The 18992-nt window shown below is 33.7% G+C and overlaps 2 protein-coding genes across 3 annotated transcripts; one reads left to right on the forward strand and one right to left on the reverse strand.

Moving 5' to 3' along the window:
• Positions 1–3284: 3284 nt before the first annotated feature.
• On the reverse strand, positions 3285–8016 carry LOC130990176 (protein FATTY ACID EXPORT 1, chloroplastic-like). Of its 2 annotated transcripts, none has more exons than XM_057914396.1 (7): positions 7766–8010; positions 6882–7113; positions 6587–6754; positions 6112–6158; positions 5983–6023; positions 5776–5908; positions 3285–3559 (listed from the first exon to the last, which is right to left on the reverse strand). In XM_057914396.1, the coding sequence occupies exons 1-6, from the start codon at positions 7874–7876 to the stop codon at positions 5812–5814; spliced, it is 696 nt and encodes a 231-aa protein (XP_057770379.1). In that variant the 5' UTR covers positions 7877–8010; the 3' UTR covers positions 3285–3559; positions 5776–5811. The 2 variants fall into 2 exon arrangements, with proteins under 2 accessions (XP_057770379.1, XP_057770380.1); XM_057914397.1 differs by lacking the exon at positions 3285–3559 and adding an exon at positions 5289–5623 and having other exon boundaries at positions 7766–8016.
• Positions 8017–16100: 8084 nt separating this feature from the next.
• LOC130990570 (glucan endo-1,3-beta-glucosidase, basic isoform-like) lies at positions 16101–17237 on the forward strand. The gene is made up of 2 exons (XM_057914791.1): positions 16101–16197; positions 16285–17237. Exons 1-2 carry the CDS (start codon positions 16101–16103, stop codon positions 17235–17237), a joined length of 1050 nt encoding a protein of 349 aa, XP_057770774.1.
• Positions 17238–18992: the final 1755 nt, after the last annotated feature.

Consider the following 18992-nt stretch of genomic DNA (forward strand, 5'->3'; position numbering starts at 1 on the left):
AATTTTGGACTATTGGTCTTAATGAAAGTTGTAGATCATCGCGATACGAGTTCGTAGGCGCAAACGGTTCGCAAATCTGAGTTTGGACGAGTAAGATATGGCCGAAATAAGAAAGTCGCGCGTAACAGTGAATAGTGTCCGACGGAATTTCCGAATTTTCGGGATTTTCGGATTTTATCAGTATTTTCGAGTTCTACAGTGTATTTATCTCATGTGTCTATATATAGGTCTTCTTTTGACCTATTTAGGGTTCCCAACTTTAGTTTTTCAGTTTCATAGCTTTAGATTATCATTGCTTTCTAGTTTTCTAGAGTTTGGATCAGAATTCTGCAAGGATTGAAGATTCAAGATTGTTCATCAGTTTTATTCAGAGTTTTATTTAATTCAGTTTTTTACAATTGCGTTCTTTTTAATTATGTTTCTATTTTATTTTAATATGTCTGGCTAGTTTTCTTATCTGATTCTAGGGTTTGTAAATAGTTAATTGAATTCATGTGATTTATTTGTTAATATCTATTTACCTTCCAGTTTATGATTCATAATTCCTGGTGCTTGATTTCGTGTGAATTATCTTATCAATAGTTTGCATGTGTAGCTATTCGGTTTGAGACCTAGCGGAGATAACTGTTTAGCGGATTCAGGAATGTATGATATGATCTTAACCTTGAGACGTAGCGGAGATAGGTGGATCATAGGGAGCGCTATTCTTAGGAACTGTTGGGAGTTAGTAGATTTTCTTGAGACCTAACAGAGATAGAGAATTTACTAATATACGATCGTTGCTGCTCTAGCGAGAGTAATTGATTAATTAAGTGATCTCTCATCATAACTGGATTAAATTGGTTAATAGGATTAATAGATTTATTATGTGAATTTAGTTAATGAAATTACTACCTTAGGATCAGTTGTTTTATCAATTGATTCTTCTTTACCTGAATTTTATTTGCTATGTTCTAAGTTTAGTTTTTATTAAAATCTTTAATCTGTTTGCTTTGCCTGAATATTGCTAGAGTGATGAAGATAGAATCGTATAATATATTATATCTTTAATTATTGATTTGTCTTGTTGGTCAAGTTAGTTTGTTTCATTTTAGATGTTTAGGGTTTTATTATAAATAGGAGTTTTATTTATGTTTTAGTAGAGTCGAATTGAGAGTTAAAATGTAGAGGGTGGGATTGTTCCCTTCTCGAAGTGTTCTTCCGGTATTCATGAGTGAATCAACGGATTAACCCTTATTGTACGTATTCCGGTATACAATGTTATCAACGGAGTTCGTATATTTATCAGTATCAAATATATTTCACGCTTCTCCCTGCATCAGTTGGTATCCAGAGCCTTGCTACGCTCCTACACGATGTCTCCCCGTCAATCAACCGTTCAGAATGTTCAAGATTATCTCCATCGTGACGACGACCTTCTGTCTCAACAATTCAAGGAATTACGAGCACAGAATCGAGAGATCTTTGACTTCCTACACGGTCAATATGATCGACCCTATGCAGAACATCATCAAGGACGTTTCCGATTCGAGGACGAATCGTTTCAAGGATGGAGAGAATGATGAAGATAGAATCGTATAATATATTATATCTTTAATTATTGATTTGTCTTGTTGGTCAAGTTAGTTTGTTTCATTTTAGATGTTTAGGGTTTTATTATAAATAGGAGTTTTATTTATGTTTTAGTAGAGTCGAATTGAGAGTTAAAATGTAGAGGGTGGGATTGTTCCCTTCTCGCGGTGTTCTTCCGGTATTCATGAGTGAATCAACGGATTAACCCTTATTGTACGTATTCCGGTATACAATGTTATCAACGGAGTTCGTATATTTATCAGTATCAAATATATTTCACGCTTCTACCTGCATCATAGAGTTTACTTAGGATTACTTAGAGTGATTCATCGTAATAGTCCCTGTGAACACAATACTCTGCTTGCTGTTTTCATGCTACAATTACACTGTTTAGTTGCAGTTTTGTCGCTAGTAAAAATAATGATCATGCATGTATTAAATTTATTTATTCTTGTTTGATCATCACTTGTTCATGATTGTATGTATTTGTGGATATGCTAGTTCTGACAAAAAAAAAAAATTTTCATTCTATTTCATCCGATTTATTTAAACTTGTGTATAGTTGTGTGTCATGTTTGTCTATAACTATGATGAGGCCCAAGAAATTTAGAAGTGCCATTAGTAACAAGTATTATTTGCCACCGTTATTTCATTAATGGTTGATTGCGATAGTCATTACTAAATATAGTGGTAAAATCTATGATTATGTTTCCTGAATTTAGTCCGAGACAAAAGTTCATCTCCATCACTGCGTTCATATATATTCCTCAAAATTCATGAAAAAGAGCGAACGAAGACGTAAATGATTACAGATTAAAGGGATCATGTATATATATATTGTCACAAATTAATAATTAGCCATCATCATATGTTCTTTATGTTTAATTGATTTGTCCCATTATAAATTTTCCATTCTTGTGGTTATGATAAGCTCAATCAAGAATGCCAGATTTGGATTTCGAATTCATCATTAATGCAAAATACATTTTAAATGTTTTTCAGTAAATGGAAATGCATATAATGATATTACTCATATAATTAAACAACTTGCATGTGAAGTCGCTTTGGGTGTTGAGGGTGGGTGTTCTTGCTATTTATTTAAATTTTTTTCCTTTTGAGCCATCAAATTAACTTCCCATGTGGCTTTTGGCCCACATACAATAATACAAATTATGATGTTTTCTACTAATGTACTCTTTCAAACCGTCCATTTTTCTTTGGGCTCAAATCCTGCTTTATAGACTCCTACTCTTTCTAACCATCCATTTTATTTCTGTAAAGAGCTTCTTTAATACCAACTTGGAGAGCTTAAAACTTGTACATATTTACACCCACATATATATATATGCTCTCTTTTATATATATATATATATATATATATATATATATATATATATATATATAAATTACTTAAACAACCAAATCAGGATACGAATATAAATTGCATATTAAAAAAAAAAAATTGTCGAAATAACAAGTTGGTGCATATAAAATATCAGGTAAATATCACTTTATGTCCCAACGTATTAGCATTTTAACGAATATGTCCTATCGTTTGGATAATTGCATAGAAGTACCCAGAGTATAATTTTGTTCTTATTTTTGTCCCGAGTTTTTTTTCCGACATCAAAATTGTGACGTGGATCGACGAAAATCCTAATAGGAGCCTACGTGACTTTAAGGCCGATTTTTTTTTTTTTTTAAGAAAATACTTACACATCATCATAAACTTATCATAAACTTAAGAATTCAAGAATTACAGATTACACAATTAAAAAAACATGAGAAAACTTACAGAAATTGAAGAGCACAAGAATTCTTCAACTCTCCCTTAGAACCCTCAATTTTCCCCCAAATTTCTCCCAAAATTCGCGTGCCCAATCATATCCTAAAAGTGGTGCGCTTGATTCAGCCATCAAAATCGTTTGCGCCTATGGCGACGTGAAGAACGAAGGCTCCCACTGTGGACAGAGGTTCGCTTGCGATTCTAAAAGAACAAAGAAATAAGGGTTCTAGAGTGAAGGAAGAACGAAGGAAGAAGGCTTGAGATTCTGTAATAGGTGTTTGTACATACAAAATCCTAAGAATATGAATAATACATACTCCCTCCGTCCCCAAAATAAGTTCCTCTTTGGGGACGGCACGGATTTTAAGGAGAAATGATAAAGTGTATTGATAGTGGAGAAAAATATGTTAAAATTAGTATTGAGAGTGGTGAAAAAGTGAAAAAGTGTTATAATTAGTATTGAGAGTGGTGAAAAAGTGAAAAGTAATAATAAATAAAGTATTATTAGTGGTGGGGTAGTTGTCCAAAAATGGAAAGAAAGAAAGATGAACTTATTTGGGGGACGTCCCAAAAAGGAAAAAGAAGAACTTATTTCAGGGACGGAGGGAGTATTAGGTCTTAAGTACATCAAGTTTTAAAGCAAACATGATATTAAAATGTAGTAATTATATTACATATCTATAAGTATTAATAGGTAAAAATATTATAATTATTATCAAATTAATAAATTATATAACTATTATTTGTATTATGTATCTCATTTAAAAGGTGATATAGATAATTCAAAGAATCCATTAAAAATATATGTTTTTATAAAAATATACTCCCTTTGTTCCATAAAAATATGCATAGTTTTTCTTTCTTCGTCCGTCCCATAAAAACATGCGTAATTCATTATAGTAATAATTCTTAAAATTCGTGTCGTCCTATACTATGTATGGTTTTATGGGATGGAGGGTGTAATATTTTTGCCTAAATTAAAGTAAAATAAACTAATATACCTTTTATTTGATGTCTTTGACTTTGTTATTTGCAAAATGTCTTACACTTGTAAGAAAAATATAAAACATGTAATCATCGTATAAATTTAATGATAAAAAAATATTATGCCCTTTACTAAAATACCAAAGTAATCCATAAATAAAAATAAATAATCAGATGGAGAAAATGCAGCTGCAAGCAACAAAACACCAATCGCAATATAGGGCATGGCTGCGACCACGCCTAACAGCGCGAGTTGAGGCACGAGGGCGACTTTGGCAAAGCCGCAATCTTCAGAGAATTGTAGCATGAATTATTGTGAAAAAAAGATAATATAAAATGTTATATTTATTTACATTAATAATTTTTTTTACGATAATAATTACTTAATCAAGTAGATTAAAAGTATAAATTCTCGTGAGTTAAAAAAAATATTTTTTTTTAAAAAATAATGTCCGACAAACATTACCTTTCTTCCTATCAAGTATTACTTTTCATCACAAAAATAATATTTTTTAAATTACCCACACCCGATCCGCGTCCAGATCCAATCCGTCATGTCTCACCCATACATTGAGTCTCAACCCAAGTTTTTGCTTCTATAAAAGTTCGCATTTTTCCACTTCCAACTTAACAATGTTGGCATTTTAAAGCTTCACCTTTAAAATAATATTCTTATTTTTCAAGCACATTAAGAGAATACGTTTAATACTATGTTTCAAAAAATATCTGTACACAATTTTTTTTATTTTACCCTTAATTATTGCTCTAGATAATATTTTTACAATAAAATAAATTTTTAAGACAATTTCGATTAAGAAAGTGGACTATTTTTTAAATATTCCAAAAACAAAATGACTAACTTGATATGACAGAGGGAGTATTATTATGTAGAAGAGAGCTAAAATAAAAATACATTTCAAGATCTACGCTTTGATTCATCACATTATTTGATGAATTTATGGTCCTGAGTTCGAATATCATAGATAGCAAAAAAAATTACTTTTCGCAATTTATACATTTACACAGCGAATTCATACGTGTTCTACATAAATTCATACATTTTAGCTAGTTCTTATTTTATATGTTAAGAAGTGTTTATACCATAGCTCCCCCCTTGTATATATAAGTGCTACCAAACCAATTGCAACAAGTTCGACTTAGAAAGTGATAATCCATAACTAGGCCACTCCACGGGAACATACATGAGTCGAAGTCGAGAGTATTGTCACAACAAGGGCAAGACTCTTGCTATGTAAATGATCCAAAATTGCTGCTGAAAATCTACAACAAGAGCATAATAATCTACGGTAATTCAAATCGGCAAGTTCTTATGATCCATTCAGTATCTCTATCGTGATACCTCAAGATGTCATTTAAATAATCTAAATTTATACAAAAGAAACTTTGATGAGGGCCAGAGATCAGTAACTCACCTCCAGTATCAGCAGCGCACGTTTTCCATCTCTCGACTAGGAGGATTCAACTGCAGCAGTAGGCTTCAGCTTCTTTGGCGGAGGATTGCCTCCAGATATCATCACGTAGGCGTAAAAGCACAGCATTGCAGCACTAGGGCAGTTAAAACACGTGATGAGCATCGCAACATAAAGATGGAAGAGGTAGACTCATGATAGTGCATTTACCTGATGACAACATTGAAGGCTGTCGGGAAGAGTTTGTTCGTCTGCAAGAAATTCAAGATGTGACACGTTAAAAAATTGTCACATGATACCCAGAATGGAAGTAGAAATTTTGGTTGTGTTATGCATTACCAATGTATATGCCCGAGAATGCTTAAACAGGAGGGCGAGTGAGAGTACTGCAAGCCAGACATTGGGAGGATTAAAGTTTTGCAACCAAAAAAAACAAAGAAAGAAAACAAATTGAAAAGATACAAAATCTTATACCTACTCTCCATATGAAACAAGATAGAATAAATACCAAAACAGAGAAAAACTATCTACTTCATTTTAGACATGTAGCCTTATCAACATATACCTAGAATCTGCTTTGTGGTTTTTTTATCACTAAAGGAAATGGTTCGACCAAGCTCACCACAAATAATGAGTTCGAGTTCACTAGTACATTAATCTATGTCACGGATGCTACATAGAAAATATTGTGGCGTGCAGTCCATGACTTTTTTGTTTATCTAGACCATGCATAATGAAAAGGAGCTGTTGATGGTGGTTCTATGGCCTCCACTAAAAATCCTTGAAAAGGATCTCTGAAGAAGAAAAAAGATACCTGCTTGACCTAGTATGAACGGAAAGCTCGGTTTCCCTTGTTTCCAGACCTTCAAACTCAGAGTGCTAAGGGCAAGTAGGGCACCTCCATAGAGCACACCGGACATTAGAGTACGAGGGTTTTTCGAAACCAGAAATCCAACGAGTCCCCCGGAAAAGACTAGTCCACCTGGCATAGAAACAATCTAGTTAGAGCAACAATTTTTTGCGATTCAATATCAAATGATGCTTGCATATTAGAATACAACATAAGAAAGCAAACAGATCACCAAGCGAAGAAAGCCTGAAATTCTAACCAAAGGGAATTCCAAAACAGAAGTCGTGAATCATTGCCGCCCTCTTTGGTTGGCTGACGACGCTTTCCTGCTCATTTGTTGCTCCTCCAGCAACAAAACTATCTGCAGCAGAATGCGGCTGCACCGAGCTTCCATTATAGGATGCCGATGCATCTTCTACGTAACTTGGAGTTTTATTCTCTAATTGGGATAATTTTGAGCCATGTCCATCACCGTTCATAACATTTAAAACCTGAAAATATGGCATTTAATTTGCATCATCTTCAACATATTACGATTAGCAAAAACCAATAAACCCAGAAGCTCTGCACAGAATAATGGATACATCTTAGGCATTTCAAATTCAAAAAACTCATAATAATAATAATAATAATTATTATTATTATTATTATTATTATTTGATCTCTTCATAGCATTTCAAACCTGAAAAAATACGGCATTTGATTTACATAATGTTCAACATATTATGATTAACAAAAACCAATTAAACTAGTAGCTCCACTCCAATCAGAATAATGGATACATCTTAGGCATTTCAAATTCAGAAAACTAAGAATTCAAATAATGATAAATAAAAAATATCTTTAATACTACTCCAACCAATTTAATTTGATCTCTTCAACATTTTTCCTCATAACCCAAACCTTCGAAGCCAAGAAAAATCGCATCTTGAACTAAATTAAGTCCAGTTCAGCAAAAGCAACCAAAAAGAAGTCCGATTAAGCTAAACCCCCTTTAAAAGAACAGTAATTGTCCAATCAATTTCACCAAGCCCTCCTCAAATTTCAACTTATTCAGCTAAGTAAGACACATTTTTTACTCAATTCAGTGTTTATTTTGAGATTAAGGAACGAAACCGCGAGAAATTGGGATCGAGATTGTACCTTTCCGGGACGAAACTGCGTGAGGCAGAGACGGGATCTCTGGTGGAGCTGCGAACGGCGGCTGTCAACTACGGCGGAGAAGCATGAGAGCTGAGAAATAGCCGACGACATGGTTCTTGACTTGCGATTGCCAAAATTTTGATTAAAATTTCCTGCTGTGTATTATGTTGAATATTGTTAATTTGTCAAGAAAAGGGAAAAATTGATCAGGAGACGATGGAAAATAGTAAGTAGAAAACTTTAAAAAGTTACTCCCTCTGTCCACGAAAAAGTGCCCTACTTATCCCTTTTTTTTTGTCCACGAAAAAGTGTCCTGTTTACCTTTTTGTACATTCATACCCTTTACTTTTCAATTTATTTACAACTTATGTCATTAATAAATCCACACTTTTATTTAATCAATGCAATTAATCCACACAATTAACTCACTAATTAAAACTACGAAACCAACTCCCCCACGCCTAATCAATCCCATTTATTTATTTATTTTCTTAATTTTCAGTTTATTTATTTATTTATTTTCTGAATTTCAAGTTTATTTATTTATTTATTTATTTTTGAATTTTTAGTTTATTTATTTCCAGTTTATTTATTTATTTTCTGAATTTTCAGTTTATTTATTTATTTATTTATTTCCAGTTTATTTATTTTCCATTTTATTTATATATTTATTTTCTGAATTTTCAGTTTATTTATTTATTTATTTTCTGAATTTCAAGTTTATTTATTTATTTATTTTTGAATTTTCAGTTTATTTATTTCCAGTTTATTTACTTATTTATTTATTTATTTCCAGTTTATTTATTTTCCAATTTATTTATTTATTTATTTTCTGAATTTTCAGTTTATTTATTTATTTATTTTCTGAATTTCAAGTTTATTTATTTTTGAATTTTCAGTTTATTTATTTATTTATTTATTTTCGAATTTCCAGTTTATTTATTTATCAGTTTATTTATTTATTTATTTTCTGAATTTTCAGTTAATTTATTTCCAGTTTATTTATTTATTTTCTGAATTTTCAGTTTATTTATTTATTTATTTCCAGTTTATTTATTTTCCATTTTATTTATATATTTATTTTCTGAATTTTCAGTTTATTTATTTATTTATTTTCTGAATTTCAAGTTTATTTATTTATTTATTTTTGAATTTTCAGTTTATTTATTTCCAGTTTATTTACTTATTTATTTATTTATTTCCAGTTTATTTATTTATTTTCTGAATTTTCAGTTTATTTATTTATTTATTTTCTGAATTTCAAGTTTATTTATTTTTGAATTTTCAGTTTATTTATTTATTTATTTTTGAATTTCCAGTTTATTTATTTATTTATTTTCTGAATTTTCAGTTAATTTATTTATTTCCATTTTATTTATTTATTTTCTGAATTTCAATTTTAGTTATTTATTTATTTTTGAATTTTCAGTTTATTTATTTTCCAGTTTATTTACTTATTTATTTATTTATTTTCAGTTTATTTATTTATTTTCTCAATTTTCAGTTTATTTATTTATTTATTTTTGAATTTTCAATTTATTTATTTTCTGAAAATTTTATTTCCAATTTATTTATTTTCTGAATTTCAAGTTCATTTATTTATTGAATCGGCACTTTTGTTTAATGTTTTCTCATTTAAATGCTTTCATTTAATTCACCTAATAAAATAATGCCAAATAGTTAGTGCAAGATTAGTAAAAGTAACCACAATACATTAACACTACCCTTTTAGTCTTTTACACCACCTTTACACCACCTTTTTCAGCTTTCTTAAAACCCGTGCCAGCACCCAAATGGGACACTTTTTCGTGGACGGAGGGAGTAAAAAATACTAGAAAAAGTCAGCATAAATGCTTTGAATTTCACCTAATTAACACGTAGTGGTCGCCCATAACGTTTGGGCAGAGCAAATATCTTTATTTATACTACAACGTCCATTCGTGCAATGCACGACGAACATCGAAATTGACATATTTAAATAATCAAAAAAAATATTAAATAAAATTTAAACATTGGAGGTTCAGTTCGAGGAAGAATGTTTAACTGATACTTGACTTTAGTATCAGTCCGCTGATTCCACGTGACTCGCATTAAGTAATCAGTCAAAACTAATTCTTCGACTGATGCTTCAGTCGGCAACTTCAGTCTTCAGTCTTCAGTCTTGAGTCTTCAGTCCTTCGTTCTTCAGTCTTCAGAACAACAATTAAACTAGAAAAAGAACTCTAACACTTGAGTTCAAGCAATTCTAGTCTATTACAACAGAAACTTATTGATTTTGGTATCATCAAAACAAGGATTAGAATATTTCACTAAGTTCCCAACAATTCTTCAGCAAATGGTAATAACAAAATACATGCACCACATTTGGATACACCCTCTCAAAAACAATTTTAATGCTCTTATGCTGATCAAACATAATCAACAAATCATCGGGCTGATGAGAGCACAAATGCAGTCGATGGAAAAACCATGTCCATGACTCATCATTCTCAATTGGGGAAAGCTCAACTGCGAGAGGAAAGAGTACTTCGTTCCAATTCTTTGTCACGGCGACAAACCAAATGCCTTAATATCATGTTTGGTATAATGTATCAAAATATCTATAAAATATAGTAATATATTGTTTGATATGATGTACTCCCTCCGTCCCAATAATCATGTCCCATTTCTTTTGGGCACGGAGACTAAGGAGTGTTGAATTAGTGTTGTAAAGTGTAAGGCCCCACATGTTTAAGAACAAGTAAATATGGCCTAATTATTCTTGTAAAATTAGCAAAACTGAATTCTGTAAATTAAATAACAAAAAATCTTCAAATTTCAACAAGAAATTAACGGCAAGAACAAAAAATACAACAAAATTCTGCAAATTTCAACAAAATCTTCATCCTCCTCAACAAATTTCAACAATTCATTCTGCAAAATTTTCATCATCTTCTGTAATCAAGAACAGAAAATGCAACAACCAAAAAATGCAACAAAATTATGCAGATTTCAACAAGAAATTTCAGCAAAATCTTCATTAAACAAGAATAGAAAATGTCCGCCAGAAGAAGTAGAAAGAGAGGGCATTGCGGCGGCAGCCCTATGGCTGTACAGTCGCCGGAATCGAAGAGGTGCACTGTTGTTGGCGTCGGAATCGAAGGGCTTTGTGTGGAATCGAAGGGTTGTACTGTTGTGGGCGTCGCCGGAATGAGGGCGGCGGAGGCGAGCACTAATTTCTGAAGAAAAAAAAAACAGAGGAGAGACGAAGAGGCGGGAGGGCGAAGGCGAGAGGGAGGACAAGCTCAAAGGCGCCGGTACACAGAGGGCGGAGGAGATGGAGCTCCAACCCGCGGTACAGAGGGGGAAAGGGGGGGAGGCGGCGGGTAGAGAGAGAACCGAGTGAGTGTTAGGGTAGATCTGTGCTCGACAGATTTACAGAGGGGGAAGGAGGGAGGTGGCGACGGCGGCGGAACAGAGGAGGAGAGGCGAAGCACCATGAATGGTGGAGAAGAGAAGAGGCGACCTGACGGCGAGAGACGGCGTGAGAAGAGAGGCAAGAGGCAGGCAGAGGCGGAGGCGGCGACGAGCCCTAATTCATGGGGGAGCAGATTTACAGAGGGGGAAGGGGGGAGGCGAAGGCGGCGGAACAGAGGGGGAAGAGGGAGGCGGCGCCGGTGGAACAGAGGGGAAGTGAGCGGCGGCGCCGGTGGATTTGCAGAGGGGAAATGGTGGAGCGAATTTAGAGAGGGAGAATGAGGGAGATGGTAGAGAGAGAGAGAGAGAGAGAGAGAGAGGCGAGTAGATGTAATTTAGAGGGGGGTAAGTTTAATTAGAATCATCTTTAAGTGAGAGTTAATTAGCCTTAAAATTTACCTAAAAAGGAAATGGGACAAGATTATTGGTACAACCCAAAAAGGAAAGTGGGACAAGATTATTGGGACGGAGTGAGTATTAAAATTATATAAAATTAATAATAGTTATAATTAAGATTTGTATTACATATATCATCTTCGTAGTATACAGAATCCCACAAATTAGTACTCCCTCCGTCCCACTTCAATTGACATTTTTGAGTTGGGCACCAAGATTAAGAATAAAGGGTTAAGAGTGTAAAGTAGGTAGGGTCCACTTATTTTATGTGAGTAGAGAAAATAGGGACCACATACTATTTTAGAAAAGTGCAAATTTGTCACAGCCCAAAACCGTTTACTACCTTTGCAAATTTTATTTGAAAATTTTTATATTTTCGAGATATTAAAAATATAAATCTATGAGTCGAGTTTGTGGAGAATTATCTAGTCGCGCCCCTAGCTAGATGTATGACTCTAAATTCTAGGTTATACCTATAGAAATAAAGTTTTATATTCCAAAAATATTTTTATATAAATTTGGGCCTAAATAAATTTATTTACTTAAATATATTTATCATGGACATTATATTAATTTTGGATTAAGAATAAAATATTTTCATAAATTTTGTTAGTATTGGGCTTATTGTTATTAATGTGCCAAATTCTTTTGCAATGATCCTAAAACAATTATTCAAGTTTCAACATTTATAGTTTATTAATGATTTCAAGGATTTGGATACCTTATTTTCGTATCTGCAAATTAACAATTTCTACTCTATTTATTTACATTTGTTTAAAGAAGTCTCCAAGCCAGCCATTCCTATTTTTATTCTTATCAGATATCTAACCGCCCTAATTAGATAAATGACTTTGAACTATAGATTATATTTATAAAAAGATACAAATTTATATTATCAAATATTTTTAATAAATATGTTGGGCCATAGTTTTTATTCTTTTTCTATGATAATTGGGTTAAAATTTTATTATTTGAAAGCCCATTTATCATCTTTAAAGCCCAATTATTATTATAAGTCCATATGTCTTTCTTTAATTAAAATGAGATGTTACGTGGTTCAGTTTTTCCTTAGCCACATATTCGGATTTAATCACCTTCAGTCACCTAATTTTATTCAGCCACGTATCACTCACTGCTATCACATTTAAAATTCACCCAAATAACTTGCTAGGTTTCATTTCATCAAAATTTTCCAGAGCACAAATTTCATTCAAGTTAACAGACTTCTCATTTATGATATTTCCTTCACAAAACTTCAGCTGGTAATTTTATTGTTTCTGTGAGATTTCATGTTTTAATTCATCACAGCAAATTACTACGTTTTTCTTTCATTCTCATTTATTTTGTGAAACAACAAGCCCATTTATTTATCATACATTACAAGCCCATATATATATTATTAACGTGTAAATAAATTTTTACGAAAATGACTTCAGCTACATATCCACATTTACTCAGCTTCAGCCATATATCACTGTAGTACCTTTCCGTCAGATTTGATCAAAACTACAGCAAAACTTTGATTTCAAAACTTTGATTTCAAAAGCAGCATGCAGCAGCAAAAACTTTGATCAAACTTTGATTTCTTTCTTTCACACGTTTATGTTCAAACAAGTAAATTCAATCTATTTAAACCTCATTGTATCATCCTCAAAATTCACAAATCCAACAAAAACTCAACTTTTATAATCCATCCGGTTTTCTTCAACTGCACAATTTCAACCGGTAAACTTTATTTTTCCGCAAAGTTTTCATGATTTAATTTCATTTTCATATGCAAAAACACAAGTGCATATAGACACCTCAATTCTTAAAAAAATCAAATCCCCAATATTCATTGTTTTGCTGAAAAGAAAATACAATAGATTGAAAGAGAAATAGTAGCTTAGAATTTAGACAGGAGATAGAAGGGAGGGGAAACGGCTGAGCAGCAATACCGCCGGATCCGACGGAGGTGGAGATAGGGGCAGCGGCGCTAGGTCTCGGCGTTCTGGTCGGACAGAGGAAGGAGGCGGCTGGGCGGCGCCGCTGTCGACGCAGGGGCGGCGATGGTGGTGCTGCTGTTGGCCAGGAGAGAAATAGACGGTGAAGGCGACGCCGGGCAGGAGACGGTGGCGGCAGGGGTCGCCGGAGAAGAGGGGCGCAGGTGCGGCTGGTGCGGTGAGGACAAGGGCAGGGGAGGAGGAAGAGGGCGAGAAGTGAGGGGTGAGAAGGAGGTAGGAAGAAGGGGGAAGGGAAAGGAGGCAGAACCGCCGGCCGACGGGGCGGTGGCGTGCCGCCTGGTGGCGGCGGAAGGGGGAGACCGAGGGAGAGAAGAGGAGAGGGAGAGAGGGTGAGCTGCGTGTGAAGTGCGTGAGTTGTGTGTATGTGTGTGTTGGATGAAAGTTAGATTAGGGGAGTTGGAAGAGTGGGCTTGGGCCAAAGGGGGATTTTAATGGGCTGATTTTATTTAAATAGTTGGGTTTAATTTTTAATTACCTCATGGGCTCACTTTCACCTAAGTAATTGGGTTTAATTTTAATTATTTTGAGCTACATATTTCTTTTAATTAAGTTGGATTTATCCTTAAATTATTTTACTAATCAAAATTTTCATAAGAAATTATATCTTATTATTTAAATTATTAAATCATTTCTTAATCCAAATTTTCATGAGAAAATATATTTTACTATTAAATTTATTAGATCAATTATTTTTACATAATCTTATGATTTAAATTATTTTCTAAAGTTTAATTAGGCCCTTATATTTATTATTTGAATTTATCTGACTAGGTGCGGCGCGATTAGGACGTGAACTTTAAATTATCGCAGTTAACTTTCAAAGCTCAAGTTTCAGGTGTGGGATTTATTTCAGTACATGCACGTGGTTAATATTTGTCCATTTTAATATTATGTGTTTACCGTATGTGTTGTAAAAATATTTATCGCTAGGGGCCAGCATAATTGGTCCAGGACTTCACCGTCCTTGGTATGCCACAATGCGATTTCATGTTACAGGGTTGCAACCATTATATTGTCGCCAGGGGCCCACATATAGGGTCCGGGACATTAAAGTCCTTGGATTGCCACAGTGCGTATGGAATTTATGTTACGTTATGACAATATGTGTTACCATTTTATTAACATGGACAATTATTGCATGTTTCCACACTGAGTGTACCTTGTATGCTCATCCCATATTCAACAGTTTCAGGTAATTGATATTGGAAGCGCGTGGAGAGTCGAATGGGCGCGTCGCATCTATTTAAAAATAAATGTTTCTTAAAATATATTATGTTATTTCATTTGATATCTTTTGGTTATGTAAACTCTGAAATTCTATGCTATTTGTGATTTGTTTAAATAAATGTTGTTATATTATTTTAATGTCATGACTTGTTTAGTTTATATTTAAATTCATTTCAAATATTTATTTAAGAATTTATATCTTTACGAAAATATATACATGGATACATACATAATTTTTAATTATATAAAGATTTTATTTTGTTATATTTTCCGCTGCTAAAAAGATATTATTTTATATTTAGAGTTTTCCTTAGTACAAGTTTTATTAATTAGTTAATTATTTTTCTGACATCTTCATGTCGTGCTTTGAAAATAAAGTTGTAAAATTTATGATTTCAAAATCAAGATTTATATTTGAATACATTATTAAAAATTTTGATATCTTATAAATCGTTTTAAAAGTGTTTTAAAAACCAATTTTATTTAAAGATTTCTTTTTCTTAAAATTATTTTCGAAAATATTTATTTTAAAAGTGAGTTTTAAATTATTTTAAAAGACTTCCGCATTAAATATTTATTTAAATTTTATATTTATCTTCTTAATTAGATTAGGGTGTTACAAAATTGAAATGGGACAAACAAAAAAAGGCAAGTGTGCCAATTGAAGTGGGACAGAGAGAGTATAATATTTTTGGACCTTTAATTTATAAAGGGTTGTGTGTTTCGTATTATTTTTTTTATCAAACAAGATATTAGGGTGTCATAAATATATTATATATTCTAATCACCAGTACCAAACGAACCCTATAATATATAGATTCTCTTTAAAAATCGAAATTGGATCTTGGAGCCCAAGCTTTGTCATGTCTTGCCCAGTATAAAAATGAACTATTCCTCATTCCCTCACCGATTCGAAATCAAAATTAAGTTGCAGATTAGTCGATAGCTGCCCAAAACAAACTTAAGTAATTGGTAGCTAGCACAAAATCTTGTCTGCGCTTCTCTCGTCGGAGCTAACCGGCTGCTAGCTATTCCGCGAATCCGTATATTGTAGCTTAACTTTAACCATAAATAGTTTTTTCTTGAAAATGCAAGAGAAAATCCCTTATCCCCAATCTCTATCCATAATAATATTATCATTCGCCATCATCAATGAAAATATCCACATTTTAAAAGTGGCAACTATAATAATTAAAATTTATCAATATATATAAATAAATGTACACAAAAATAGTTTATCTTAGTTAGTTACAATGGAGAGATCATCATGTCTAGAAAACCAATGCTTTGGAGCAATTCGTAGCAGACTTATGCTAATTGCAATGGCCATTCTTTGCATGCACAATGCAGGTCGCTCTCTTCCTCCCCTTACTTACTAACATAAAATTAGCACATTGAGTCATCTACTAATTCTGTGTTTCTCGAACTAACAAGTAGATGCTCAAACGGGAGCGTGCTACGGCACTCTTGGCAACAATCTACCACCACCTAGAGAAATGATCGCTCTATGCAAGCACCACAACATTCAAAGCATTCGGCTCTACAACCCTAATCCAGCACTTGTCGAACCACTTCAAGGCAGCAATGTCTCGGTCATCGTAGGTGTCCCCAACGAGGAGATCCAAGGCATCGCGAGGGATGAGTCCCTCGCGATATCTTGGGTTCGAGATAACATCCTCAAGTACCGAAATATTAACTTTCGCTACATTGCCGTCGGAAACGAGATCAGCCCATCAGCCAACCCCGACATTTCACCCCACGTCCCCATCGCCATGCAACACATCTCCGATGCCCTGGCCGCGGCCGGGCTTCGCAGAGTCAAGGTCTCCACCGCCCTAAGCATGGAGATTCTTGGACTTTCCAACCCTCCGTCGTTGGGGTCGTTCCAATCCCAATTCCTAGACTTGTTCATCAATCCTATTATCAAATTCCTAGTCAAAACTAATAGCCCTTTTCTAGTAAATGTGTATCCATATTTTGCATATGTTAGCGACACCACCAATATTCGTTTAGACTACGCACTATTTACCTCTAAATCGAGTGTGGTTAAAGATGGGGCATACCAATATTACAACTTATTCGACGCCATGGTTGACGCCGTCCACGTGGCTCTCGAGAAGGCCGGCGGGGCCAACATCAGGGTCGTGGTGTCGGAGACGGGGTGGCCGTCGGCCGGAGGGACGGCTACTACCGTAGGCAATGCAGGGACTTACAACTCCAATTTGCTCAAGAGTGTGAAAAAGGGAGCGCCAAGAAGGCCAGGGAAGCCTATTGAAACTTACATTTTCGATTTGATTGATGAGAATAATAAGAGCCCTGAACTTGAGAAGCACTGGGGAATATTTCTTGCGAATAAAAACCCTAAATATCCCCTATCTTTTACTGCGTAAAATGTATAATGTTGAAATAATGGATAGTGTATTGTGTTTTATTTCTATTTCTAACAAATAAAATCTTATATTATTATTATATATAATATGATTAATGATTCAAGTTTTCTCCTTAATTCAAGGTCTTAATCGACATCTTCACCATCCTCTATTTTTATTTATCTAAATTCTTAGTTTATGTCTTTTTAATTTCATATTAGCATTTCCATCCCGTGCAATGCATGAAAAATAATTTTATATATACTTTTATATTTATATAAAATTGATACCAAATCAATTATCATATTTATAAATATAATAAAAAATATTTATAACTAAATATATTTGAGTTGAATATTGAAAAAATGAAAAATAGCGAAAGAATTCACAATAATAAAAACCGATATTATGAAAAGGCAAAAAAAACTCGAATCACAACCAACACTAATCGAGATGGTTGTGAATTCAAGAACATTGACAACACAAATTATTCTGATTCTCATACATAACGTCCGCTGGATCAAACCGCCAAATTCAAAAATATTGCTATAAACAATGAAATACACTCCCCAACAACAACAAATTAAGCATTCCTAGATCCTGCAATTTTAACAAGGAAAGTGGATTATAATTTTAGCTTGGACAAAAAAACACAAAATTATTTTCATAAACAATCAAAGTCGCATTTTGTACATAAATTCATCTAATGTCAAAAGGAATGTAGTGTTATTTATGAATATTACAAGGTTATGGGTAAAATAGTCTCTTCAGCTCTACACATATGTAGGGGCATTTTTATCTTTTCAGGTCTGGTTATCTTTGGACCGATGGGGCATCCATGTCTTTTCAAGTCTTCATGTGTATGATGTGTGGTCATGACATGGCCTGACACCAAATCTCGAAGATTTCCTCTAACCATAATCCATTAGCACATTCATTGAAGTGCAAGTCATTAGCCGCCATGTGTTGCACTGAAACCGGCTTATTTATCGTCTTGTAAGATGTCCTTCAAACCCGACTATATCCTTATATATGTATTTGCAAAGTACTTCTATTTTTAAGAAACAGGCGCAGGTGGTCAAGCCGACGTCTTGTAATGGTGGTCGACGTACGAAAAGGACTTTCTCATTCTCTTCATTATGGCGAATGAGCTATTTGTTATTTTGGCATCCACGGTCTTGGTTGAGCAAGCATTTAGCATTGCTTGACTCGTGTTGCACAAAAGAAAAAGCAACATGGATACTCAAAATATGGAGGCCACCATGTTGCTTGATGATGGTCCAAAGCTATCACAAGAGCCTAAGAGAACCAATGAGATCAAGTCGAAGAGAGCCCAAATGATGAAGTCACCGAATTCGATAGATTCAACGCTGATGGATTTGATGATTAGGAGTCGTATCGAGCCGAAAAGGTAAGTTAAGGTAAGAAAACTACTTAGGCTTTGATTCTTCATTATTCAATGAAAATACGTAGGCCACTGAATTTTAATATTTATATTATAATTGAGCTTAACCCCTTTATTCATTTTTTCCCTTTATCATTTTATTTTTTCTATTTAGCCCATATCATAGACACACCTACGACGTCTGTCACCTTATACACAAGATTCGATCAATAAGGACTTTCATGTTCTAAATTGGGTACAATCATGCTCCTCCTGCTGACGGCCAAGTGCCAACAGACGTTCTTTGTCAAATTTTTATTTATTATTTTTTTATTAGTTTTCCCTATAGGCGGTCCAGCACCTCCAGGTGGACCTTCATGACCTTTGCCTTC

The sequence above is a fragment of the Salvia miltiorrhiza genome, chromosome 6 (assembly GCF_028751815.1).
Source record: "Salvia miltiorrhiza cultivar Shanhuang (shh) chromosome 6, IMPLAD_Smil_shh, whole genome shotgun sequence".
Taxonomy (NCBI): domain Eukaryota; kingdom Viridiplantae; phylum Streptophyta; class Magnoliopsida; order Lamiales; family Lamiaceae; genus Salvia; species Salvia miltiorrhiza.